General features: G+C 43.9%; 1 protein-coding gene across 1 annotated transcript in view; it reads right to left on the reverse strand.

The window, feature by feature from the left end:
* Positions 1 to 26,983, reverse strand: part of LOC124712400 (2-oxoglutarate dehydrogenase, mitochondrial-like) — a 175,755-nt gene that overhangs the window by 9,047 nt on the left and 139,725 nt on the right. Inside the window, exons 13-15 of the mRNA XM_047242730.1 lie at positions 17,524 to 17,671; positions 12,512 to 12,617; positions 10,224 to 10,374 (exon numbers count right to left, since the gene is read on the reverse strand). Coding sequence (XP_047098686.1) covers positions 10,224 to 10,374; positions 12,512 to 12,617; positions 17,524 to 17,671 — 405 coding nt within the window. The remainder of the gene's footprint in view (positions 1 to 10,223; positions 10,375 to 12,511; positions 12,618 to 17,523; positions 17,672 to 26,983) is intronic.

Consider the following 26,983-nt stretch of genomic DNA (forward strand, 5'->3'; position numbering starts at 1 on the left):
TAATCGAAAAACGAAATAACTTCTCGACTATATAATTCACAGCTACCCACTTTGGTTCTCGTTCCTGTGGCTGCATAAATGCTTCAAATGTGCCCATGGCGCAGTGCAACTAATTTAATCTGAAAGGCTGTGAGACTGATATGTGTGTTTGGATTGCTCAGACTATCTGATTTAGGCTTCTCCGTACGTAATTTGATGTTGTCTTCCCATCTGAATGTATTACCTCGATTACTGCCTGTGTTGTCTGTTCTTTCTGCACTCCGCTGTCCCTGTCCACGATCAGTCCGCTGTTTCTCCTCGTGCTACTTCTAGTTCTGACCTGTGTCCTTCCGCTGCCCTCGCTTCAATTCCTATACTGTTTTTCTGAGTTTCCTTTTTTGATGTCGACCCTTTCGAACTCCCCAAAGGCTCTTCTTTGTTTTTCCCTTATTATCCTGCGTTTCCGAGTAGTTTGTCAGTATTTTCTGATTTACCTTCCATTTGCCGACTCGTCTTTATTATTGTGGCTTATTACTCATCCCCGTTTCTTTCTCACTAATCGCTCGTATGATTCGGTGACTTCTGATTCTCTAACCATTCTTTGTTACTGTTGACCTGCCAGCTGTGTTGCGATTGCGATGATGTTTCTTTTCTTGGTTTGCTGCCAAGCTGGGAGACAGGATCTGGTTCGGAATCCCACTAGACCATGGTGACGCCCGCGACACACGGCGCATCGCTTTGTGGGAGTGACCATTCGTTTCCGTTTACTTCCTGGTTACTGCTAATGTCGATACGAGCCGCGACTGAGGGCAAGCCGCTTTACGATGCTCCGTTGCTCCACATGCCGCGCACGTTTTCGGTTGCGTTTCATAAATCAACAGCGCTCTTAAACCTTGATCTTGTAGATCAACTACGATAATTCTCACATCCTTGAAATATCTCGTGTCTCGCCAATTTTCACGTCGTGCCAGATGGATTGTCCCACATTCTGCCAAAGCTCTCTTAATAGAGTCATTGGAATTATTAAAATGAAAATTATCGGCATTTAGTGCTTTCTTTCACAATCTGGCATGGGCAGCAGTAAACTTTTAAGATTTCGTCATAGCGGGACGTGAAATCTACTTCCTCACTTCAAATGGTTCAAATGGCTCTGAGCACTGTGGGACTTAACATCTGAGGTCATCAGTCCCCTAGAACTTAGAACTACTTAAACCTAACTAACCTAAGGACATCACACACATCCACGCGCCTAGAACCGCTCGGCCACGCCGGCCGGCTCCTCACTTCACTCCTGTATGATTCTCTCTCAAGTTACGATGTTTCTTACTTTCACACACAAACAGTTTTATACAAAATTACATTGTAAAGCTCCACGTCCTTCTCCGTAGAAGTATCTTCTCACACAAAAAATGAATAGATTTTCAGAATAATTGCTCTAGTTTGGCGGTATGGGAAACCAAAATTGATGGTATTACTCACGACATTCTGATGCGTACGGAAGTCCTACTTACAATGTTCTTATCCGAACACTCAGCCGACACTGTGTACACAGCTGAACCAAGCTGCGGCACCTGCGAAGGCTGGGGCCTAACTGGGCTACGGCGGCGGCTATGAAATGACGAGGCCGGATTCACAGGTTCATTTTTCAGGTCATCCTACTTGACTATTACTGGGTACGGGTAATGGAAACACGCGTACTGTCACAAATAGAAGCTGTTGCACTTGTAACGAATCGATAAAATGGTTTCAAACTCGTATGGTAGGTGTCACATCAGAAGATATTCGAATGATTCCATAACAATGTGCCTCACATTACAAGTTAAAGAAGGGTGTACTCTTCACTTACATCCACATCTACGCCAGACACTGAAAAGCGGTATGAACTGCACTGCAGAGGGTACTTTCCAATATGCCAGTACGACACATTAGGGTTCACACCGTGTATGGAGTGCGGGAAGAATGACTACTTGGATGCCTGTGAGCTGCCGTAAAAGATCTAATCCAGTCTTTGCGGTCCCTACGGGAGCCATACTTAGGGGGCTGTATTATCTTCCTAGACTCCTCACATAATACTGCTCCTTGAAACTTTGTAAGTGGACTTCCCCGAAATACACTACTGGCCATTAAAATTTCTACACCACGAAGATGACTAGCTACAGACGCGAAATTTAACCGACAGAAAGAAGATGCTCTGATATGCAAATGATTAGCTTTTCAGAGCATTCACATAAGGTTGGCGCCGGTGGCGCCACCTTCAACGTGCTGACATGAGGAAAGTTTCCAACCGATTTCTCATACACAAACAGCAGTTGACCGGCGTTGCCTGGTGAAACGTTGTTGTGATGCCTCGTGTAAGGAGGAGAAATGCGTACCATCACGTTTCCGACTTTGATAAAGGTCGGATTATAGCCTATCGAGATTGCGGTTTATCGTATCGCGACATTGCTGCTCGCGTTTGTCGAGATCCAATAACTGTTAGCAGAAAATGGAATCGGTGGGTTCAGGAGGGTAATACGGAACGCCGTGCTTGTTCCCAACGGCCTCGTATCACTAGCAGCCGAGGTGACAGGCATCTTATCCGCATGGGTGTAACGGATCGTGCAGCCACGTCTCGATCTCTGAGTCAACAGATGGGGACGTTTGCAAGACAACAACCATCTGCACGAACACTTCGACGACGTTTGCAGCAGCATGGACTAACAGCTCAGAGACAGTGGCTGCGGTTACCCTTGACGCTGCATCACAAGAGGAGCGCCTGCGATGGTGTACTCAACGACGAACCTGGGTGCACGAATGGCAAAACGTCATTTTTTCAGATGAATCCATGTTCTGTTTACAGCATCATGATGGTCGCATCCGTGTTTGGCGACATCGCGGTGAACGCACATTGGAAGCGTGTATTCGTCATCGCCATACTGGCGTATCACCTGGCGTGCTGGTATGGGGTGCCATTGGTTACACGTCTCGGTCACCTCTTGTTCGCATTGACGGCACTTTGAACAGTGGACGTTACATTTCAGATGTGTTACGACCCGTGGCTCTACCCTTCATTCGATCCCTGCGAAACCCCACATTTCAGCAGGATAATGCACGACCGCATGTTGCAGGTCCTGTACGGGCCTTTCTGGATACTGAAAATGTTCGACTGCTGCCCTGGTCAGCACATTCTCCAGATCTCTCACCGATTGAAAACGTCTGATCAATGTTGGCCGAGCAACTGGCTCATCACAATACACCAGTCACTACTCTTGATGAACTGTGCTATCGTGTTGAAGCTACATGGGCAGCTGTACCTGTATACGCCATCCAACCTCTGTTTGGCTCAATTCCCAGGCGTATCAAGGCCATTATTACGGCCGGAGGTGGTTGTTCTGGGTACTGATTTTCAGGATCTATGTACCCAAATTGTGTGAAAATGTAATCACATGACAGTTCTGGTATAATATATTTGTCCATTGAATACCCGTTTATCATCTGCATTTCTTCTTGGTGTAGCAATTTTAATGGCCAGTAGTGTAGTTGCCGTCGTCCTTCAAACGCCTGCGAATTCAGGCTTTTCAACTTTCTGTATCGTCCTCCCGGGAGTCAAACAAACCTGCGACCATTCATGCTGCTCTCCTTTGTATCCTGCAGTGACTTATGATATTCTGCTCTCCTCTAAAGTCGATCAGTATAACACGCACAACAAATGGATGTGTCAAGCGTTAGGTGGGCGCCGCATGTACGCAGGAGTTTGTTTTTGTGACTCAGAAGAAAGCTATAGGTGAACACTAAGGTGGTTCTAATATGACACTTTCAAAAGAAATTCATAATTACTCTTGAGTTACTCCCAGTTTTGTTCCTTTCTGTATATAAACAAAACTGTGGTAAACGTAGATTCAGTAGGATAGTGGGAGTCTCCAGGCCTACAACATGGGAACATCCGGTAACAAAAGAAACCATCAATTCCGCAATAATTACTACTGCATGTTAAATTCATTCATTATCTAATCTAGCGAGGTTGTTTACATCAAATTCCTTAACTGCAAGCTTTCTCATTTCGTAGACGTATTTGTCGGGTGAGCTGACGGGTCTATGACGTCAAGGTATACAGGAAGATGGAAGAAAGAGCCGATCCCTTCCTTTTTGCGACCCAAACCTTCACCACTTCAGTTGTTTTTCACTTTCGAGAGAACATAAACATCGTTACAAGAACAATATCTTCGTCTTTAGTTCGTTTATGATAGATAATTTATTGGATCGGGTATTGCTCCCATGAAATAAGTGGAAATAAACTACCATGTATCAAACATACGTTAATCTCTTACTAGTCTAGAAACTCCTTAGTAGCATCTTTCTTGGCCTTTTGGTCAGAAAGTTAATTTTCCGGTAGCCATACATATATTAGTAGGTCATGGATTTGTGATAATAGGGCATTCCGAGGACATGATGCCATGAGGAAGACAGCAGCATGAGACAGCATCTGGTTTGTCACATCTATTGGCAATATGTAATTAAAACGTACGGAGTTTGTATACCAAACAGAATTTACTTATAAATACTTTTCTTACCAAATGCACTCTAGGAACATCTTCGTCCACTGGGGAAATTCTCTTGATATGTTTGATCTTAATTGGTATCTTCCATAAATCCTTAGGTATTCGAACTTAAAAACAGTACGAAGAGAGTGTATCATAGACGATCAGACCTGAATTATCATAATCGTACCAATGTGTGAAGTCAGTCAACAGACCCAACAAAGACACAGCTCTACTGTAAAATCATAGTTCACGTCTACTTCTGCAGCTACATCATGTCAATGATTGTTTCTAACTGTGCACGCTAATGCAGGAAAAATTCAGAAAAAATCATGCCAAAAGGAAGGTTGCGATAAATTTAGGGCTGATGAGTTTCGCGGCGCTAATCCCATCTGATATGCAATCGCGTGAGTGACTAGCATGAACTATAGACACGTATTTACGGGGTAACCTGCCGGTACAGGAACTCTCGTAAATGGCGTAAGAAATTGTCCGATGAAGCATTGTCGTACTAGTCAACAAAGACCTAGCCAGGTAAAAGAAACAATAAATACATACAGAAAGTGTAAACTGAACTTAATGAGAATTATTCTCGCCATTAAATTCAATAAGCAGTGTGTACCAGAAAATGCTACTCCCAATTATGTTAAAGTTGTAATCAAAGACCAAAGTAAATTAGCACCAGCAGCCAAAAGCAAGTGTGATATAACATGGGTAAAAAATGAAATAGATCCAATTATAAACAAAAAGACTTAGTCAACAAACAAAAAGACACACTTAGATTTAAGCAAGTATCTCATGCAACACCATTTGTAAAATTAATATAAGTAGTTCAACAATATGTAGATGAAGAATTGCTATAAATCCCAACCAAACAAAGGAAAAAGCTCTCTGTTCTGATATTTAAAAAATCCACCACTCTTAGTCTGACTCACCGGTTGAACGACATAAATTCTCTGACAGGGCAGTGAACACAACAAGCATTACATTCAACAACATAGAACTAAATTTACTAAGTAAAAATCTTAAACACAATATTGCCTCCAAAATTGATGAAAAAATTATTACAGATCTATTACTAAAATAGCCTGTGTATCACCAAAATTAGGACAAAATGAACAAAATGCTCTGGCCCATGAAGCAAATAAAATAATAAAGAAAAACGGAAAAACAAGAAAACTTCACAGAAACACCCATAAGGAAGCTACAACACTGAATCAAATCAATTAAAAACTGATCCCACCCCCCAAATACTAATTTAAAAGAAAAGCCTGTTAAAGAACTGCAACTTCCTCCTAACATCCAATGAAGTCAAATACTGCATAGTAATAAACTCTACGGCTCTAAAGCTCTGATCACAGCCGTAAAATCGTAAACAAAGCCACCCAATACACAAAATAATTGATTCAACAAACAGACCTGTGTATAAATTAACTAAGAACCTTAACGAAATTCTCATTAAATCCAACACATTTACAGCCAAATACTCCATAAGGAAAAGCTATGAACTGACCGACAATATCAGAGATATCACCATACCCAGTACAGCGAAGTTTACATTCCTTGACACAGGTAACTTCTACACCAACGTATCTAAATAGAAATAGTCTGAATAATCAGAGGTAACTTATTGCATCACAAAAAGTTAAGCAGTGTATAAATCAATGAACTAATGGATTTGCTTGAATTGGTGCTGTCTCACAATTACTTTTATTTTAATAACAAAACCTATATTCAGAACGTTTTAGTAGTGGGCAGTAACTTAGCTGGCCTACTAGGTGATATCTATATTAATGCTCTAGAAACCAATTCTTTAAAGCAAACAAAATAGAAAATCACAAAATCATTTATTATAAACGTTATGTTGATATCCTTTGATACTGGAAAATGGGACAACGACTGAAACAGGAAGCTTGGCTGAGAAAAATATAGCTACATTCCAAAGCACATTTTACAGTTGAGCATCAAACACAACATGGAATTAATGTTTGGCTTAAGCATAGCCTATCACAACAACAAACATAAATTCCATATTTATAGGAAACCCACCACACGTCATTATAAATGTTACATCATGCACCAAGATCAACACAAATTGGCATTTTTTAAATCAGCAGTCAACTGTATAAACAAAATTCATGATGAACCTGATCCAAAAACGAAAGGAACAAACATTTTAGAAACAAAGGCCTGCAACAATGGTTATCACCCAGTTGTAGTTGGAAAATTAGGTGAAAAAATAAGAATCAACCAAACAGCATCAACAACACAGTCCTCAATAGCAGAAGAAACTAAATGAATCTCCATGCCTTTCCCTAGTAACATCTCATATCAACTTGCAAAACTAAAAGTGTTTGAACACAAAAAGTCAAATAAGTTCCCACACAAGCAGCAGACTATAAACAAAATAGTTCGCAGCAGTAAACAGTCAACCAACCTTTTTACAAATCTGACATGTATTAATTAACCTGTGGCAGCTGCCCGAGATACTACATAGGTCAAACAGGAAGAAACTTTGCAATGTGGTGCAAAGGGCAAACCGACGCACTCTCTTTAAAATATTGATATAAATCAAGGTTTTTCAGCCCACCTAACACAAAACAGTCATTCAGTCACAGACATCAAAAGAAACCCACATATTCCACACAATGTAGACAAAGGAATGAAGATCGATCTCCTGAAACAAGTACATATTTTCATAACAGTAAACCACCCACACCATTTTAATCGAACAAACTGAATTAGAAAACGACAAATTTTTTTCAAAATTTCAGGGAATCTTTAAATATGAAAAACTAAACAACCCAGGGGAAAAAAGACCTCTCTCTCTCTCACACACACACACCATTCCACATTGGCACACTTAGTCATCACTCTCTCTCCTCTTCTAACGCACAACACACAAATATATACAAAAACCTCACGCAGAGCACAGGTGTTTATTTCGTAAGTAATGATCAATATTTATTAAACACTGTGAAGTGGATACACAGAGGAACAACCACAGACCAGGCAGGCTTCGTGCACTGACAGACAGGGACCGCTGAGCACTGCGCAAGAACGTCTCAAAAACTCTCGTGAAATCGGTGAAAGGAATCACCCATGAGTTTCCAAATGCTAACAGACTCCAGGTAGCACAACGACTGTGCGTATGGAGCTAAAAAGAATGGGATGAAATGATGGAGCAGGTCCTCGAAAGTCACACATCCATGCAATCAACGCTAAGCGACTCTTGAGGTGTGGAACGAACGGTGGCAATGGACATTGAATGGATGGAAACGAGTTAATTCGGTGTGCTAGATCACGCTATACAATGGAAGTGTTTGGGTTTGGTGAATTCCTGTAAAACGTTAGCTGCCTTCATGTATAGTGCCTTCATATATAGTGAAGTACAGAGGCGTGGCATTACAGAAAGGAGATGTTTTTGGTGGTTAGGGTTTAATTCCCTTACTACGCTTAAGAAAATGTCAAATAAGGAAGATTGTGATCACACTTTACGGCGTTGTGTACTGCGTACAGTAGAGGAACAGTTCGAAGACGATGGTTGATCGTATCAATGTGAGAATATGGCCTGTCATATAGCAGCACTTGTGAGATAACAATTTGTGGACAACTACTTTCCTTAAATGTACTGGCCTGCCTAAATTCCCGACCCGAACCCAATGGAACACCATTGGTGTGACTTGGAATGTCGACTTCGCTCTAGACACCAGTGTCCAACACCAGTTGTCTGGTGAAGTCTCTTGAGGGAAAGTTCACTGTCATTCGGCCACACATCCAGTATTGAATGTCTTCCAGCAGTGTACAAGTCGTCATAAAGGGTCGCCACACCTCATATTAACATTCACTAACGGGTGTCCGGATACCTCCGATCAGATTGTGTGCGAATGTGTTTAACCACCGCCACAACTGCAATACACTACTGCCCATTAAAATTGCTACACCAAGAAGAAATCCAGATGATAAACGGGTATTAATTGGTTGGTTGGTTGTTTGGGGGAAGAGACCAAACAGCGAGGTTATCGGTCTCATAGGGTTAGGGAAGGATGGGGAAGGAAGTCGGCCGTGCCCTTTCAAAGGAACCATCCCGGCATTTGCCTGGAGCGATTTAGGGAAATCACGGAAAACCTAAATCAGGATGGCCGGACGCGGGATTGAACCGTCGTCCTTCCGAATGCGAGTCCAGTGTGCTAACCACTGCGCCACCTCGCTCGGTGGGTATTAATTGTTCAAATATATTATAGTAGAACTGACATGTGATTACATTTTCACGCAATTTGGGTGCATAGATCCTGAGAAATCAGTACCCAGAGCAGCCACCTCTGGCCTTAATAACGGCCTTGATACGCCTGGACATTGAGTCAAACAGAGCTTGGATGCCGTGTACAGGTACAGAGGCCCATGCAACTTCAACAAGATACCACAGTTCATCAAGAGTAGTGACTGGCGTATTGTAACGAGCCAGTTGTTCGGCCACCATTGACCAGACGTTTTCAATTGGTGAGAGATCTGGAGAATGTGCTGGCCAGGGCAGCAGTCGAACATTTTCTGTATCCAGAAAGGCCCGTGAGGACCTGCAACATGCGGTCGTGCATTATCCTGCTGAAATGTAGGGTTTCGCAGGGATCGAAATGTAACGTCCACTGTTCAAAGTGCCGTCAATGCGAACAAGAGGTGACCGAGACGTGTAACCAATGGCACCCCATACCATCAAGCCAGGTGATACGCCAGTATGTCCGTTCACCGCGATGTCGCCAAACACGGGTGCGACCATTATGATGCTGTAAACGGAACCTGGATTCATGCGAAAAAATGACGTTTTGCAATTCGTGCACCCAGATTCGTCGTTGAGTACGCCATTGCAGGCGCTCCTGTCTGTGATGCAGCGTCAAGGGTAACCGCAGCCATGGTCTCCGAGCTGATAGTCCATGCTGCTGCAAACGTTGTCGAACTATTCGTGCGGATGGTTGTTGTCCTGCAAAGGTCACCATCTGTTGACTCAGGGATTGATAAGTGGCTGCACGATCCGTTACAGCCATGCGGATGAGATGCCTGTCATCTCGACTGCTAGTGCTACGAGGCCGTTGGGATCCAGCACGGCGTTCCGTATTACCCTCCTGAACCCACTGATTCCATATTCTGCTAACAGTCATTGAATCTCGACCAACGCGAGCAGCAATATCGCGATACCATAAACCGCAATCTCGATAGGCTACAATCCGACCTTTATCAAAGTCGGAAACGTGATGGTACGCATTTCTCCTCCTTACACGAGGCATCACAACAACGTTTCACCAGACAACGCCGGTCAACTGCTATTTGTATATGAGAAATCGGTTGGAAACTTTCCTCATGTCAGCACGTTGTAGGTGTCGCCACCGGCACCAGCCTTGTGTGAATGCTCTGAAAAGTTAATCATTTGCATATCACAGCATCATCTTCCCAACGGTTAAATTTCGCGTCTGCAGCTAGTCATGTTCGTGGCGTAGCAATTTTAATGGCCAGTAGTGTATAAATCTTTTTCAGCTGTTACACAGCGCCATTCTTCAGAATTTCTTCAGCTCAAATGTTAGATCTCAGATCTCGATCCTTAACCGAGAATACGCAACTTGAATGTCTATAACAATGTTTGAAGATTCACATGTGTAACATACGTCACTTCGATAGGAGGGGAAGGCCCGTACTGTGCGGAGCTGCCATTCGGCTGGCGGGTATTTGCAGGCCTACCTGATTTTTGTGCTCCTGCTGCACCCAGTAGAGGGTCGCGTTGGGGAACCTTTGTACCTCGGCCAGCACGCGGTCGTACGGGAAGGGGCACAACTGCTCGATGCGCGCGAGGGCGATGGCGTCAGCCAGTCCTTGAAACTTGCGCTCTTCGCTGTGAATAACAAGAAAGACATGGATGCAGTGAATTGGACCGCTGTTAAGAGTCTTCAGATGAATACAACTGTCATATTTGCTGGAGAGTAATTTCTTGTAATGTGCATTCGAGGATCGTTTTTATCTCCCACGGGCACTGTGATAATCGTGCAATCACTCTACAATAACCTCTTACCTCACAAAAACCTTCGTTACACGAACTACTGCAATACAGCGAGCGGCAATACTGCCAGCTAAATAAAAGATTCTGACTGCTGAAGGCACTAATTACTGATAGACATACTTAGCAAATGAAAGATTTTGATAGAGAACAAACAATGTATTTACCTTAATAATATTCAAAAGTCATCATATATATATCGGTTCATGATATACAGTATTACAAATTTACTCGTTCTGATGGACACACGTCCAGATCATCCGCTATCAAAATTCTGTCATCTCTCTCCCCACATCCACCTCTGCTGGCGGCTCATCTCCAACTGCGCAACGCTACAATAGAAAATATTTCCAACAATGCAAACCAGCCACAGACTGCACACAGCACAGTCAGTGATTTTCATATAGAGCGCTACGTGGCGTTACCAACATAAAAACCTAAACAGCCTCCTTGCAGCGTGAGCTTCGCCATTCAGAAGGGTCACGTCGGTGTATTCTGCAAACGTGTACTCAACCATGTTGCTTGCTCTAACATTCACAGGCCCGTGAATGAGGCTCGAACTAGGTCAGAGAGGTAAGACAGGCGTCAAATGACATCAGCTGATACGTAACCCCCCCCCCCCCCCCTTCAACGCACTATAGCTACCCTGCTGCATACCTATCTAGCAAACACGTTTTCAAACGGCTGTAGCACGGAAACGGTCCGTTTCCGGACATGAGTTCCTATTCAGAATCTTATGTACTCACTTCCCTCTACATCCCTTGAAATTTTTAACGGGAATGTCCGAACACCCTGTATAATCACGTGCTCACTCAAATTATTTCGTCAAATTAGGTAAGAGAACTGAGAGAACTGGATAATATGCTGGAAAGCTACAGTCTGACTGTAAACTGAAAAGCAAGCAGACCTTGTGGTCGCATTCTCCGAAGAACACTAAAGCTGCCGTACAGAATGACTAAGAATCAGTTTCGCCTCCAGCAGTACAGAACAGGGGGCGGAGACTTTTGTAGAATTCGTCCATATGCTTTCTTTCGTTAGCACTATTAGTAACTCATATCTGTAAATGTAGTGTTAACGAACTTGGTGGAAAATAAACACCCCTCTGGGCGTGTCTGTGCACTGTGTTGCCAGGGAATCACAAGGTGACCTATGGAAGGGCAGGTATAACTTTATGGGACACCATATAGTGGTATTTTGTGACGTAGTGGATTGGAGGCAGTGGAGACTCGCCTACCCATTCGTAGACCTACAAAGGAGGCAAGTGCGTGACTGCACTCGGCGACCTTCCGTCCCCCACGTGTCAACGCCACACTGCCCTTCCCCTTCGTCCCGTCACACTCCATGAACACAGTTCATCCCTTAATACAGTTCTGCTTCACTTAGATGTTGTCTGCACATCCAATATTTATTCTTAACCCACTTCATTTCATAATAAACATTAATTTTATAACTATCAAAACACCATTTTTAATAATCTGGGTTTTTTCCATCCCCTTCAACGCGGATACGATTAGTTGTAGAGAAAAAATTATTAGGACTTTGTACTGAGAATTTAGTGTCGTTTAATTCTGTACTGGGAAACATTTTCGTTACAAGCCGAGGTTCTCGAGGCACGGAGAAAAGTCATAAGAAAATGACTTTCGAACACACACTCACACCCACGTACACTCCACATCACGCAGAATTTTTAGTAAGTCATTAATGCACTCCCCCTACCACTGTACAAAAATTTGATACTACACGAATCTTTTCCCTGTTCGACCTCGTTGACTGGGCTATTAGTAGCACTGCTACTGAATCTCTCGTAACTCTCATCTGTCAATAGTCTTACATGAGCAAATGATTTAGATAACCGCGGATTCTGTACCTTTTATACTACAGTGTATTTCACAATTTTTAAATTGATCTATAACTAATGTTCTTTTGAAATTGTATCGTTGTGTAAGTACGAAGAGTGACTAACGAACTATGTTACCATAGGTCGTAATAAACTCTTCCCATGCAGAACAGCAGCTTGCTGATCAGTGCTGCTTGCTCCTTGCTGCAGTCTCGTTCAGGTAGAAGCCGCTGAAACTGCGTATCTGCAAAGACGTAAACAGTAAAAAGATTATAAATGAAAGAGTTAAAACTCCCATATAAAAACGAAGACAGAAGACATCATATGGACATGATTATAATCGGTAGTAAAATGACTTCAGGAAGGTAAGCAACGTTTTCGGAAATTAAGGACAAAAACATACTTTGGTCAAATCCGCCCAGCAATAAGTTTTCCCTGCCGTATTCTATCGTTCTCGAAAACAGATTATATTTAAACTGAAAACAAAAAAGTAAAATATGACAATATTCTGCTTCTGATTTGAAATAACCAGGATTTGTCACAAGGTGAGATGTTTTCCTGCGTTGTGGTGGTACCTTCGCCTGTGTGACTGGATCAGTGTCCATCCCAGTTTCCTGTTTTGGATACTGTTTTTTACGCAGGTTTAAGAGTATATTGAGGAATTCTGACTTAGCTTTCACACCGAAAACAACCAGGCATGAATGTAAGTCACTTGTGGTGCCAAAAACTTTTCCATTTTCTATTCTAAGGCTGGTGCTCATTTGTACTACGAAACTCCACAATTTGCTTTCAAGACGAAGTATAGCCTAGTCTCCTTATTAAGAACGACACAGTAGAAATGCTGATCAAATCCGTTACACAATGCACATGTCTATGAATAAAGATGGCTACGGATTAAGAATACACATGTATCAGCACTGAATTGTGGGCACTTACCTGCGTTTTCCGAATGTTTTTCATTCGGCAGCACTTCGTCGCGGCGTTGTTGTAATGTGTTAACACATGTGTGGTGTGGATTGCTGCGTCGAGGCCTTTGCTGCGTTCATTTTCAGAATGATAGATGTGAATACTGCCGAATTATTAGTTTAATAAGTCAAGATTGCAAAATACTAATACGACTGATTTGCAGAAGAATGGAAAGCCTGACAGAAGGCGAGGTCGGGGAAGATGAGTTTGGGCTGCGGGTAAATGTAAGAATCTTCGCGGCAATACTGATCCTGAGAGTTAACCTTGGACGACAGACTGAAGAAAGGCAAACCGACATTTATAGCGCTTGGAGACTTATAGAAAGCTTTTCATTTGGAGTTTGTACGGAAACCACGCCTTGGATATAAAAGTCGAAGGAATTGATAGGGGGCAGTAGTTAAGAAGAGCATGCGAGTGTATATTCTGGAATTATTTTTACAAGGAGCAAAAGGTTATACGCTATGCAACTTGTACGGAAACCAGACGGCTATTGTAATAATCGAAGGGGATGAAAGGGAAGCAGTGGCTGAGAAAAGAGTGAGACAAGGGTGTAGACCATCCTCCATGTTGTTCAGTCTGCACACTAAGAAGTAAAGGAAACCAAACAGAAATTTAGAAACGGGAGTTCACGGAGAAGAAATAAGAACTCTTACGGTTTTCTCATACACTGTTTTCTGTCAGAAACAACAAAAGACCTGTAAGATCAGTTCAGTGAAACAAATAGTCTCTTAAAAAGGACAGGAAGTTTTGGGCCCGCCCTGACGCTTTCCATTGCTTTCACGCCGACTCATGCAGAGTCTGGGCGCCCAAGCGGAAACGGGGCACGACCCACCATGACACCGCGAAGGCCAGCTATACGAAGCTCTTACAATGGGGCAACCTAGGCAGCCTATAAAACTCTTCCATTTATACTCAACAAGCACAGCGGCAGCCACAGGAGAGCACCTGTCTCCCCCGTCCCTCCCTCCCGCAGCCTTGTTCCTAGACAATTTGTAACCTTCCTCACTACACATACAAACGCATAATTTCAGTATCAATTTGAAGGGAGTGAGAACATACCATGGGTACTGGCAATCAGATTAGTAGCAAGTGCACCCAGTATCATTTGTCGTGAAATCTCAAAACTATTTCGCCTCAAACAGTTGTTCTCCTTGCAACTGGAAACTTACACTAATGGCCATTAAAATTGCTATACCACGAAGATGACGTCCCACAGGCGCGAAATTTAACCGACAGGATGAAGATGCTGTGATATGCAAATGATTAGCTTTTCAGAGAATTCACACAAGGCTGGTGCCGGTGGCGACACCTACAACGTGCTGACATGAGGAAAGTTTCCAACCGATTTCTCATACACAAACAGCAGTTGACCGGCGTTGTCTGGTGAGACGTTGTTGTGATGCCTCGTGTAAGGAGGAGAAATGCGTACCATCACGTTTCCGACTTTGATAAAGGTCGGATTGTAGCCTATCGAGATTGCGGTTTATCGTACCGCGACATTGTTGCTCGCGTTGGTCGAGATCCAATGACTGTTAGCAGAATATGGAATCGATGGGTTCAGGAGGGTAATACGGAACGCCGTTCTGGATCCCAACGGCCTCGTATCACTAACAGTTCGAGTAGACAGGCATCTTATCCGCATGGCTGTGACGGATCGTGCAGCCTCGTCTCGATCCCTGAGTGAACAGATGGGGACGTTTGCAAGACAACAACCATCTGCACGAACAGTTCGACGACGTTTGCAGCAGCATGGACTATCAGCTCGGAGACCGTGGCTGCGGTTACCCTTGAAGCTGACATCACAGACAGGAGCGCCTGCGATGGTGTACTCAACAACGAACCTGGGTGCACGAATGGAAAAACGTCATTTTTTCGGACGAACCAGATTCTGTTTACAGCATCATGATGGTCGCATCCGTGTTTGGCGACATCGCTGTGAACGCACATTGGAAGCGTGTATTCGTCATCGCCATACTGGCGTATCACCCGGCGTGATGGTATGGGGTGACATTGGTTACACGTCTCGGTCATCTCTTGTTCGCATTGACGGCACTTTGAACAGTGGACGTTACATTTCAGATGTTTTACGACCCGTGGCTCTACCCTTCATTTGATCCCTGCGAAACCCTACATTTCAGCAGGATACTGCACGACCGCATGTTGCAGGTCCTGTAACGGCCTCCCTGGATGTTCGACTGCTGCCCTGGCCAGCACATTCTCCAGATCTCTCACCAACTGAAAACGTTTTGTCAATGGTGGCCGAGCAACTGGCTCGTCACAATACGCCAGTCACTACTCTTGATGAACTGTGATATCGTGTTGAAGCTGCACGGGCAGCTGTACCTGTACACGCCATCCAAGCTCTGTTTGACTCAATGCCCAGGCGTATCAAGGCCGTTATTACGGCCAGAGGTGGTTTTTCTGAGTACTGATTTCTAAGGATCTATGCACCCAAATTGCGTGAAAATGTAATCACATGTCAGTTCTAGTATAATATATTTGTCCAATGAATACCCGTTTATCATCTGCATTTCTTCTTGGTGTAGGAATTTGGATGGCCAGTAGTGTATTTCGCCTCAAACAGTTGTTCTCCTTCGAACTGGAAATTTATTTAGCTCAGTAGCACACCTACACTTACTCTCGAAACTACGATCGTATCGGGTATCCAGGTGAAGTTTGTCACTGGTTTGAGGGTTTCTTGCCAGGGGAGCACATGAATACTATCCTAGGCGAAGGATCGTCGGCAGATGTAGAAGGAACTTCGCATATAACCCGTGGAAGTGTGTTGAGACCTTTGCTGTTCATGTTATATATCAATGACCTCGCAGACAATACTAATAATACCCTTAGACATGTATGAACGTCCGAAGGAACAGACACTGCTGACGATTGACAGCCGCATTAAATCAGGAAATGTATTCACAAATTGCGAATACAGGACCATCCCAGCTATACGATTTACTGGAAAGAAATGAACATTTGTGTCGGACCGGGACTCAACTCAGATTTCCCGCTTTATGCGAGCGGTCGAGTTATCAACTTCGGCTGCCTGAGCTCGCTTCCAGGACCGACACAAACATCCATACGTCACCATGCGTCCACATCATGCACTCGCACAATCGCTGTGATTCCCGCACGGAAAAACATTTATTATTGTCATGACCTTTGCCTGGGCACGTAAATACTATTTGTAGTGTCTGTGTTTAAAGATCTTTTAGACGTGCTTGCATGTTCGAAGAAGCACTGCATCGAAATTTACACAATGTCAAGTACAGTCACTGCGCTAATGTGTTTCATGCAAAAACCAAGCTAAATTGACGATAAAATTAAATAAGTCTCTCCCTACGCAAGAACAGCATGATTGTGCGAGCACTGTGCGAAGCACTATACGTGCGCTATGTTTTAGAACACTTTATCGTACTTGCACACAGGATTTACTGTACATGTAGACAGCTTGGGTACTCTCCTACTGTCCTGGGAGGTGAAAAGGAGATTGATAACCTTAGCTGTTTTGTCTCCGTAAACACTCAGTCAGAATTAGGAGTTGGAAAAAGAGATTACACCAATTGCTGCACGCACGAAAGCACCTCTCATTGCTGCTGTCTATAAAGTCGTACACATTAATATGGACACTATACATGCAGAAACTGACATTAGACACTATTCTTTAACCATATCCTATTTAAAAACGAAATGTAGTGGAGACTTAGTTGAGTTAACGAATAAATTCTATCAGTACGTATCTCAGGTCGCTGCACAGTATATTAAGTAGTTGTTCGTGTCATTGATGGGTCCAGAAAATTCTTCGCGATTTTACAAGCAACTGTTTTTCAAGCGTCCTCTTTCATAAACAAACTATGTGATTAGCGTGCCAGATGCTGCCGACAACTACTGCTGGGGAGCACTGTGGTCGCGTATCACGCGAGGAACACAACGCGTGACGTGTAGTAGGTTGTTTCAGAACGTGCAGCAACCACGACGGATACTAAATCTGGCGGGCTTCGCGATGAAAACAAGTGTTAGGACAGCTTAAGAATGACTGAGTTTTCGCCTCAGCCACGAGTAACATTTCACGGGACGCCATGTAAGCTCCGAGGACGAAACGGAAGGAACATTTCGACGCTTCAGTTCGTACTGTGCAGTCGGAGGTGTAGCAGATAGTGACACTTGCAGTATGTAGATACCCTCCGCGATGTCGTAGAGGCTGGAGAGCATGTCTGGGTGCCGCAGAAGCGCCTTGTGGGTGAGCAGCACCAGCGGCTTGCGTAGCGGCATGGCGACCTGCCTCCTCAGCGCGTGGAACAGGTTGGCCGGCGACGAGCAGCACACCACCTGTCAACACAGTTTCTTCTCAACAAATAAACTGCTCAAAAAATCACACGAAAGACTTGCGTAATCAGGATCCTTTATTTAATTTTTTATCGGAGACATCTTTATCTGTACTCTTTTGATAACACTGTTACAACATGTTTGGCAAAAGGCAGATACTGACATACCAATATCATGATTTGAAAGTAAAATTACGAGAGTAATCCCAAAAGTAAGGTCTCCTATTTTTTTATAAGTACATGAACCTGTTTATTTCTGCAATCGTTTACATTAGTTTACAGCTTGAACTTTTAGCTATTTTTCGACATAATCACCATTTCTGTCGATGCATTTTTGTAGACGCGGTTCTGAGTTGCCTGTTTGAGTTTTTTCAGAGTCTCGCAGTACCTGTCAGCGTTAATTGTAGTCCCAGTGGGCATAAGTCGCCCAACAATACCCCTTTCCGATCCCAAAAAACGGTTGTCATCGCTTTACCGGCAGACTGTGCTTGTTTGAATTTCCATGTCATACCAGCTCGCCGCCATGTTGTTCAAAAAGTTATGAACCTCTTCTTTCACCTCGTCGTCGGAGCTGAATCGCTTTCCGGCCAAATGTTCTTTTAACCTAGGGAACAGGGCGCCAAGTCAGGACTATAGGGTGGGTGGGTGATTATGTTCCACTGAAACTGTTGCAAGAGAGCAACAGTTTGCCGAGCGATGTGTGGGCGAGCGTTGTCATGGAGAATGTCTACGCCCTTGCTCAACATTCCTCTTCTCCGGTTCTGAATTGCCCGTTTGAGTTTTTTCAGAGTCTCGCAGTACCTGTCAGCGTTAATTGTGGTCCCAGTGGGCATAAAGTCGCCCAACAATACCCCTTTCCGATCCCAAAAAACGGTTGTCATCACTTTACCGGCAGACTGTGCTTGTTTGAATTTCCGCGGCTCTGGCGAAGAAGGATGCCGCCACTGGCGTGATTGTTGCTTGGTCCCAGGTGTAAAGTGGTATGCCCAGGTTTCGTCACCCGTGACAATTGAGTCCAGAAAGTTGTCCTGTTCGGTTGCAAGGCGGTGAAGAAATGCGGGGAAGCATCAACTAGTTGCCGCATGTGGTCCTCAGTCAGCATGCGTGGCACCTATTTTGCGCACACCTTGCGGCAGTTCAATGTTTCCCTTAAAATTCTGTGAGCGGTGCTTCGGGAGACCTCAGGAACCAACGTGCAGAGATCATCCAGGGTGATCCGCCGATCTTCACGCGTGCTTTGCTCAACCTTCTACACTGTCTTCTCAGAAACTGACGGTCTCCCGCTCCTTTATTCGTCGTGAAGTTCGGTCCGACCAGCTCCAACCTCTCTACACCACTTACGAACATTTTTGACATCCATGCACGACTCACCATACACTGCCGCCAATTGGCGATGGATTTCAATCGGCGCAGTGCCCTTTGCGTTCAAAAACCGAATGACTGCGAGCAATTCGCACTTGGCGGTAACATCCAACGGGGGCTCCATTCTCAACGGCTGCCAAGCCAAGACTGAGCGACTCAGCGCGGCGTGCACATGTTTACACACAGCGCTTGAAGCACTCTTCATAACAGTGTGACCAACTGCCACACAAACAGAGTTCTGTACTTATAAAAAAAATAGGAGACCTTACTTTTGGGATTACCCTCGTAGTATGGGATTTAATATTGGACAGCTTGAATTCAGAAGTGATGTTGAACGTGAAAAAGTGGCTTTAGTCCGATGTGAATATTATTCTGTTCCACTTCGCTTCATTCAAATATCAGACCTGCAGGTTGAAGACTGGATAGCTATGTATCACTATCAGGCCAGTGGAAAAAGGATTTTGTTCAAATAGCGTAATTATATTAAGCAGAGGGAATGTAACAGTTGGTCACGACATTGAAATAAGTGATTGTGGTCGTATTATATCGATACTTGTTTCTTCACCCTATCGAAGTTCCTCTCTTGAACTTGAATAGACGATCAGTCAAGTACCTCAAGTGGTAAGACGCGCAGTTCTGGAAGCGAATGGCACATACCACTGTTTTTTGCCACGTAGTGCTCACCTGCGATCGCCAAGAAGAAAAGACTGCCATTTGTAAATTATGTCTCAGAGGTACCACGAGGAAAACGCAAGAGAGCTGTGCGCTGCCCTTATGAGAGCAATTGAGACAACAGTGTCGATACAGGCAGTAAGTAATCGTCACCACTTGATCAATTAGGCCTTATGCATCCACTTTTGACAGCAGCACAAACCTCCCGGCATTGTCGTGTGCAAAGGAATTGGGCAAGGGAACGTCAGGAAAGGAACCCGATGAGTTTCTTTTCCGACAAGCGCAAGATTTGTCCGACACCCGATGATCGTCGTAAAAGAGTGAGGAGGCAGCCACGTACAAATGCAGGTAGGTGGATCAGTCATGTTTTGGACATCTATCATGTACGGTCTCAGACGCCTCTCATAGTTATCTAGGGTAATTTGAGAGCTGTGAAGCATCAGAACAGCATCCTTGAACCTGTTGTCCAGCCTCACAGTCAACATTTCGGCATTCCATTCGTCTTTCAAGTCGATGATGTACGCGTACGTGTTTGGAACCAACTGAAACTTGCAGTCCATTATCGAGGAAGCGTTCTCAGACAAGGGATGACCTTAGCAGTGACTCCATCGGTAAGTGGTGCTAGCCTGAAGAGCAACATCTCGACAGCCTTGTGCAGCCCAGTCAGTGAAGGAAAATTAGGGGAAGAAATCGTGCAGTCGCAAATTTTTGCAGTACTAGGAGGCAGTGTCCTGAACAATACTAAACAACCTGACCGGTGGTGTGCAAGCGTTGTGGTGGGGGCTAAGGGGCGTTTAAAGGTCACTTATTTATGTTTTCTCTCGAATGACTCAGATGAAACGTTGGGAGGCATCGTTAATGCAAGGAAAAAGTTTCTCGGATTGGTATTGACGGCAACGACATTTTATTTCTATTACGTTGTTACATGTTACGCACTCATGCATACCAAGTTTCCATTTGACCTGCGAAGCTGTATTGTTCACACGACTTTTTAAAGTAGTATTATTGTATAGTATGTGATCAAAAATGTCCAGACACCTAATAGCGGATATTCCACCCTTCGCCAGCACAACAGCCTGAACTCTGCAGGCGACACTTCCATTGAGGAGTCTGAATGCCTCTGGAGCAATGGTAGCCCGTTCTTCTTCAATAGCAGAAACCAGAAAATGTAGTGAGGTTGGACACTTGGGACTGGTGCAAAGTCTAATTCTAATTCACCCCAAAGGCGTTCCGTTGCGTTTACGTCGGTACTCTAAACAAACCAGTCATTGTCCACAAACCGTTGCCACACAGATGCAGCTTTATGACAGGGTGCATTGCCTTTCTTAAACAATCATCGTCTCTGAACTGCTCCTCCATTGCCTCCATTGTACGGAGTACACAATACCGTAAAAAGTGTTCATATCCTTCCACATTTAGCGTTTTCTTTAGCGCACTAAGCAGGAACGCTGTACCCCATTTTGGTTTTTTGCTCCCTACAGGCCCATTGTGTTATATGGACATCTGACAAGAATCTGTATCTCACCAGTGAGTCCCTGTACCGATCTTACGCCACTTTTTTTTACAACCACCCTCTGCAATGGTCGGTAGTCCCTGCCTGACAGTACATGAGGTCTGCCGGCTGTTGATTTATCACTGGTTGTTCCTTCGCGTTTCCCCTTCACAGTCGCGCCACCAACAGTAGACTTGGACAGATTAGGAAGATATGAAATATGGATTTGTTGCTCAGGTAACATCCAATGACTAGCCTACGTTGGAAGTCACTGAGCTCACCTTAACGACCCATTCTGCTGTTCTACTTCTCTACAGACAACACAAAACTCTCCGTTTCTGTTTATACGTCGGAGTCGCCTCTGGTGACAAGTAGTAGTCAGTGCCGCATCACAGGGAGGTGTCCGGATGGTTTTGACCAGATACTGTATATACACACATCAAAAAAAGTTTTGCGTCAACTCGGTTCCGAGAGTTCCGGAACCTCTACAGAAAATTGGAATAGAGATCAGTATAAACATCATTTCCTCATTTTTATTGCTCATGAAAACCACACACTGCATGTTGTACCACCATACAGAGAGACCATCAGAGGTGGTGGTCCAGATTGCCTCTAATACCCAGTAGCACGTCCTCTTGCATTGATGCATGCCTGTATTCGTCTTGGCATACTATCCACAAGTTCATCAAGACACTGTTGGTCCAGACTGTCCCACTCCTCAACGACTATTCGGCGTAGATCCCTCAGAGTGGTTGGTGGGTCACGTCGTCCATAAACAACCCTTTTCAATCTACCCCAGACATGTTCGATAGGGCTCATGTCTGGAGAACATGCTGGCCACTCTAATCGAGCGATGTCGTTATCCTGAAGGAGGTTATTCACAGGATGTGCACGATGGAGGCGCGAATTGTCGTTCATGAAGACGAATGCCTCGCCAATATTCTCGCGATGAGGTTGAACTATCGGTCGGCGGACGACATTCACGTATCGTACAGCCGTTACGGCGGCTTCTATGACCACCAGCGGCGTACGTCGGCCCCACATAATGCCACCACAAAACAGCAGGGAACCTCCACCATGCTGCACTCGCTGGGCAGTGTTCCTAAGGCGTTCAGCCTGACCGGGTTGCCTCCAAACACATCTCCGACGATTGGTTGGTTGAAGCATATGCGACACTCCTCGGTGAAGAGAACGTAAGCCAATCCCGAGCGGTCCATTCGGCATGTTGTTGGGAACATAATGGCGTGGTTAGAAAGATGGAGCTCGCCATGGACGTCGGGAGTGAAGCTGCGCATCATGCAGCCTATTGCGCACAGTTTGAGTCGTAACACGACGTCCTGTGGCTGCACGAAAAGCATTATTCAACCTGGAGGCGTTCCTGTCAGGGTTCGTCCGAGCCATAATCCGTAGGTAGCAGTCATCCACTGCAGTAGTAGCCCTTGGGCGGCCTGAGCGAGGCATGTCATCGACAGTTCCTTTCTCTTTATTTCTCCTCCATGTCCGAACAACACCGCTTTGATTCACTCCGAGATGCCTGGACACTTCCCTTGTTGAGAGCCCTTTCTGGTACAAAGTAACAATGCGGATGCGATCAAACCGCGGTATTGACCGTCTAGGCATGGTTGAACTACACCACAACACGAGTCGTGTATCTCCTTCCTGGTGGAATGAGTGGAACTGATCGGTTGTCAGACCCCCTCCGTCTAATAGGCGCTGCTCATGCTTGATTGTTTAAATCTTTGGGCGGGTTTAGTGACATCTCTGAACAGTCAAAGGGACTGTGTCTGTGATATGATATCCACAGTCAACGACTATCTTCAGGAATTCTGGGAACCAGGATGATGGAATTTTTTTTTATGTTCGAATTAATACCATAATCACTGTTGTCTTTGACGATTTATTGACAACGGAAATTCATTGGACGCCTGTGAATGTATGTATGGTCACTTGCAACAGTTATGAAATGAGTGATCGATTTCAAATGACGCTTCCCGTCCCCTATTCGCCTGGTTTGACGTCCTGCGTCTTCTGCTTACTCCCATAACTAAATAAATACCAGCTGAAAATTTTTAAGTCCAATAAAGTGATGGAAGTCATAGAAAGAATTGGCAGACGTTGAAGAATTCAGTGTACTGGGCTCAAATAGACTATGGCCGTAAATGAACCCATTTTTGACGTAAAAACACAGTTTTCATGAACACTTCGAGAAGTTCTCTTCCACTATGTGGAAAAAATTGAGTTTAATCATGGCAATACTTTATGCTGTAGACGTGAAAAACGCCATTTATTAATTTATTCTCCGACTGACACTGAATGGATTACTACGTTACTGAGGCACACGTTGAGTGCTACTACGCCGCAAAGTTCCGGCTACTCAGTGGTAAACGAACAACAGACAGTGGAATTAGCGAGCCAAACCTATACCGTCTGTCGGTAGTTAAATTCGTCAAATACGCTCGGAATAACAACCCACAAAATTGCGAAAGAAAATCCGGTTTCGTTAGTATTATCTTAGTAATTTGACGGCTGTGGGCGTCTACTGAAGGCTTACAAGAAACTGCCAGACAGCAGGGACGTGGCTGGATTTCTCAAGCGCTGTGGCCTTCACGTCGAGTGCTCCGGTGGCGCATAGCTGACAGTATTTATGCTTCCCCGATGAAATCTAGATCGGGCATCGTTGTTTTGCCGTGAACAGAACAAATAAAAGTAAACAAGTTCATTAGATAGCAGGGTAGTCGTGGCACAAGTACAGTTCCAAACGTCCCAAAGTCAGGTGCGTTTCGCAGACAAGAGCCAGCTAATTATCACCGCCTCTGAGCAGTCCAGTCGACAACATTAAACACAAGCATGTCCGTAGCATACAGCGGCTGATCGACGAGATGCGGTACTGCCAAAAGGAGTGTATGCACTAGCGGCTGGCAGCTACTGTTGCCAGCTTCATTACTGGAACGTTATCTCTTACGGTTTGGGTTGAATTTATTTTACGAAGTGTTTTTTCTTCAAAATTTTTTGGAACGTTGATCCAGGAAAACAGCGATCTATTAATATTAATATTCAGTAAACACTGTCGTAGTCGCATTTAAGTTGTTAATTTTTGGTTTTAGATGACCGGTTTCGATCTTCTAAAGTGATCATCATCAGATTCACTTTCTATGTGGAGAATAAGACATAATGCTTCAGTTACAATTCAAACAGACATTAATATACAATAATGTAGTAAAAGGGCGCAACATGGTATACCATTGATGAGAGTAGGAATCGCTAGCGTGGAACAGGTCCGTCCGTGCTGGCATGGAGAAGGCTGCTACCGGTAGTTAAATAGCGGAAGCCCCGCCCATTGTCTCTAGCATGGCGTCATTCGTAGCCAATGGCCGTGAGACTTTGATTACATTGTGTGAAGAACATGTATTAGATGTATAATTATTAGGAGTTCGATCTTTGCGAAGGGTATTTTCGTGTTATAAAGTAGAACATGCATGATAAAAACGACGAAATAGAGAAAGTATCACTATCCAATGACAGGGCTCATTTAAACGTGGGCTGCCTTCTGCAGGATCTTCCGGTAAACATAAACGTAACAAAGACGGTCGGCAGGACGCCAGCTTGATAAGCAAGGAGACGATATACGTTCCGCCATTAATCAAAGACGCTATGGGTACCCATTGGCAAGAAGGATGCCAACTAGTAACCATGGAAACAATGTGTAATCGATAACTATCTTCATTTGCTAACAGATGTATGTAACAATCTGCAGCTAATGTGGCACACTTATGTAACACGTATTTTACGTAAATTAGCTGCTTTTTATGTCGTTAAGTTTGCCCAGATATAATTGGTCTTTGTTTAAACGGCCTAGTCACTGCTTACAAGGAAAATACATACCTAAATCATGGATTGCAAGACGTACAGCCATTCTGTATTAGTGCAGGGTACATGAATATATCAAGAGTGCACCAGATTCTGCCTCGAAACAAGCTTTAGCTGCAAAGAGCGATAAAATTAACAATTGCAAGGTGGTACGGCAAGAGCTATCCTGTATGGCCATTTGCTAAATATTTACATATGTACGTACTTTTTGCAGTTCGTTACAGCGTTACGTTTGCACAGACATAACATTTATCATTTAAATAGCCGTGCCACTGTTTAAAATTATACTAATGCTACCTTACAGTATGGATGACAAAATATACACGTAACTTTCATACAAATGCATGAGAATTCAAATGACTGTAGATCTTCGATAAGCCGTAGTCGCAGAGAACGATAAAATACACCAATTCGTCACAATTATTAATTTTATCGTTCTCTGCGGCTACGACTTATGTTTTATTCCTCTTCACGGAATGTAGATATGATGATGATCTATTTAAAAGATCGGAACCGGTCATCTAAAAACGAAAACTAACAACTTAAATGCAGCCACGACTTCAGTCTAACCATTGCTCCCTATTGCCACTACCGAAGCCGCGAGGGGGACCATGTGACCGTACAAGATAGGCTGACTGCATGCAAGAGACCACGAACGCGGCGCTAATCCCCAGGAGTGGTGAAAGCTGTTCTTGCTGACATCACCAATGGACTCCGACCGGCGCAAAACATTTTCAGCCACTCAAAACAAAAAACATGTAGTCAAACTGTCTGCCCAGCACATACATTTTCTTCTCGTCCTGTTCAGAAGAGATTAGCCATGTATTTGAAATGGGTAAAGAACACCATTCACAAGTTACAGAAATAGAAGGACGATGAGAGTCCTACGAACACAGCTCTTTCGAGGTCATTAGAAACATAAGACTATCTCAGTTGAAAAACGCTGGAGAGACCAACGACTGTGGTCTATGTAAAAGAATAATCCTGATGTTCGCCTCAAGTGATTGCTGTTACTTGATCAGCAATCATTCGACTGGTCCGATGTGACCCGCCACGAATTCCTCTCCTGCGTCAACCTTTTCTTCTCAGAGTAGCGCTTAAAACCAATCCCCTCCATTACTTGTTGGATATATTCCAATTTCAGTATTCCTTACAGATTTTACCCAATATAGTCCCCTCTATACCACCGAAAATATTTCTTGATTTCTTTAGACATGTCCTTTCATCCTGTCCCTTCCGATTGTTAGCGTTTTTTTCATATTCCTCTCCTCACCGATCTGTGAAGAATCTCGTCATTTCTTATCTATTCATCTAATAATCAACATCCTTCTGTAGCACCCCATCTTCAATTTTCTTCTTTTCTGATACTCCCACAGTCCACACAGTATTGTGCTCCAAACGTTCGTTCTTAGAAATATCTTCCTCAAATTAAGGCCTATATTTCATGTTAATAGACTTGTCTTGGTCAGGAATGCCCGATTTGCTAGTGATAGTTTGCTTTTCATATCGTCCTCGCTTCATCCGTCATGCGTAATTTTGCTTCCAAGGTAGCAGAATTTGTTCACTTCATCTACTTCAAGGTTTCCAATTTTGATGTTGCGTTAATCGTTATTGTCATTTCTGCTAGTCCTCATTACTTTCATCAAAATGTTTATTCCACCAACTGTTCTTGCAATTCTTCGCCACTTTAACTGAGGATAGCAATATCAACAGCGACTTTTATCATCGATATTCTTTCACTCTGAATTTGAATCCCACTCTTGGACCTTTACGGAAACCCAAATCTGGATAGCCAGAAGGGGTTTTGATCACCATTTCTTCCAGTTTCAAGTCCAGTCCCGTAACCTTTGCACAGCATTTCTCGATACATAAATACATATCACTGTGTTGTACATGAGACACTGTTTACCTGGAAGCTACCGT

Source organism: Schistocerca piceifrons, chromosome 1, assembly GCF_021461385.2.
Source record: "Schistocerca piceifrons isolate TAMUIC-IGC-003096 chromosome 1, iqSchPice1.1, whole genome shotgun sequence".
NCBI lineage: Eukaryota > Metazoa > Arthropoda > Insecta > Orthoptera > Acrididae > Schistocerca > Schistocerca piceifrons.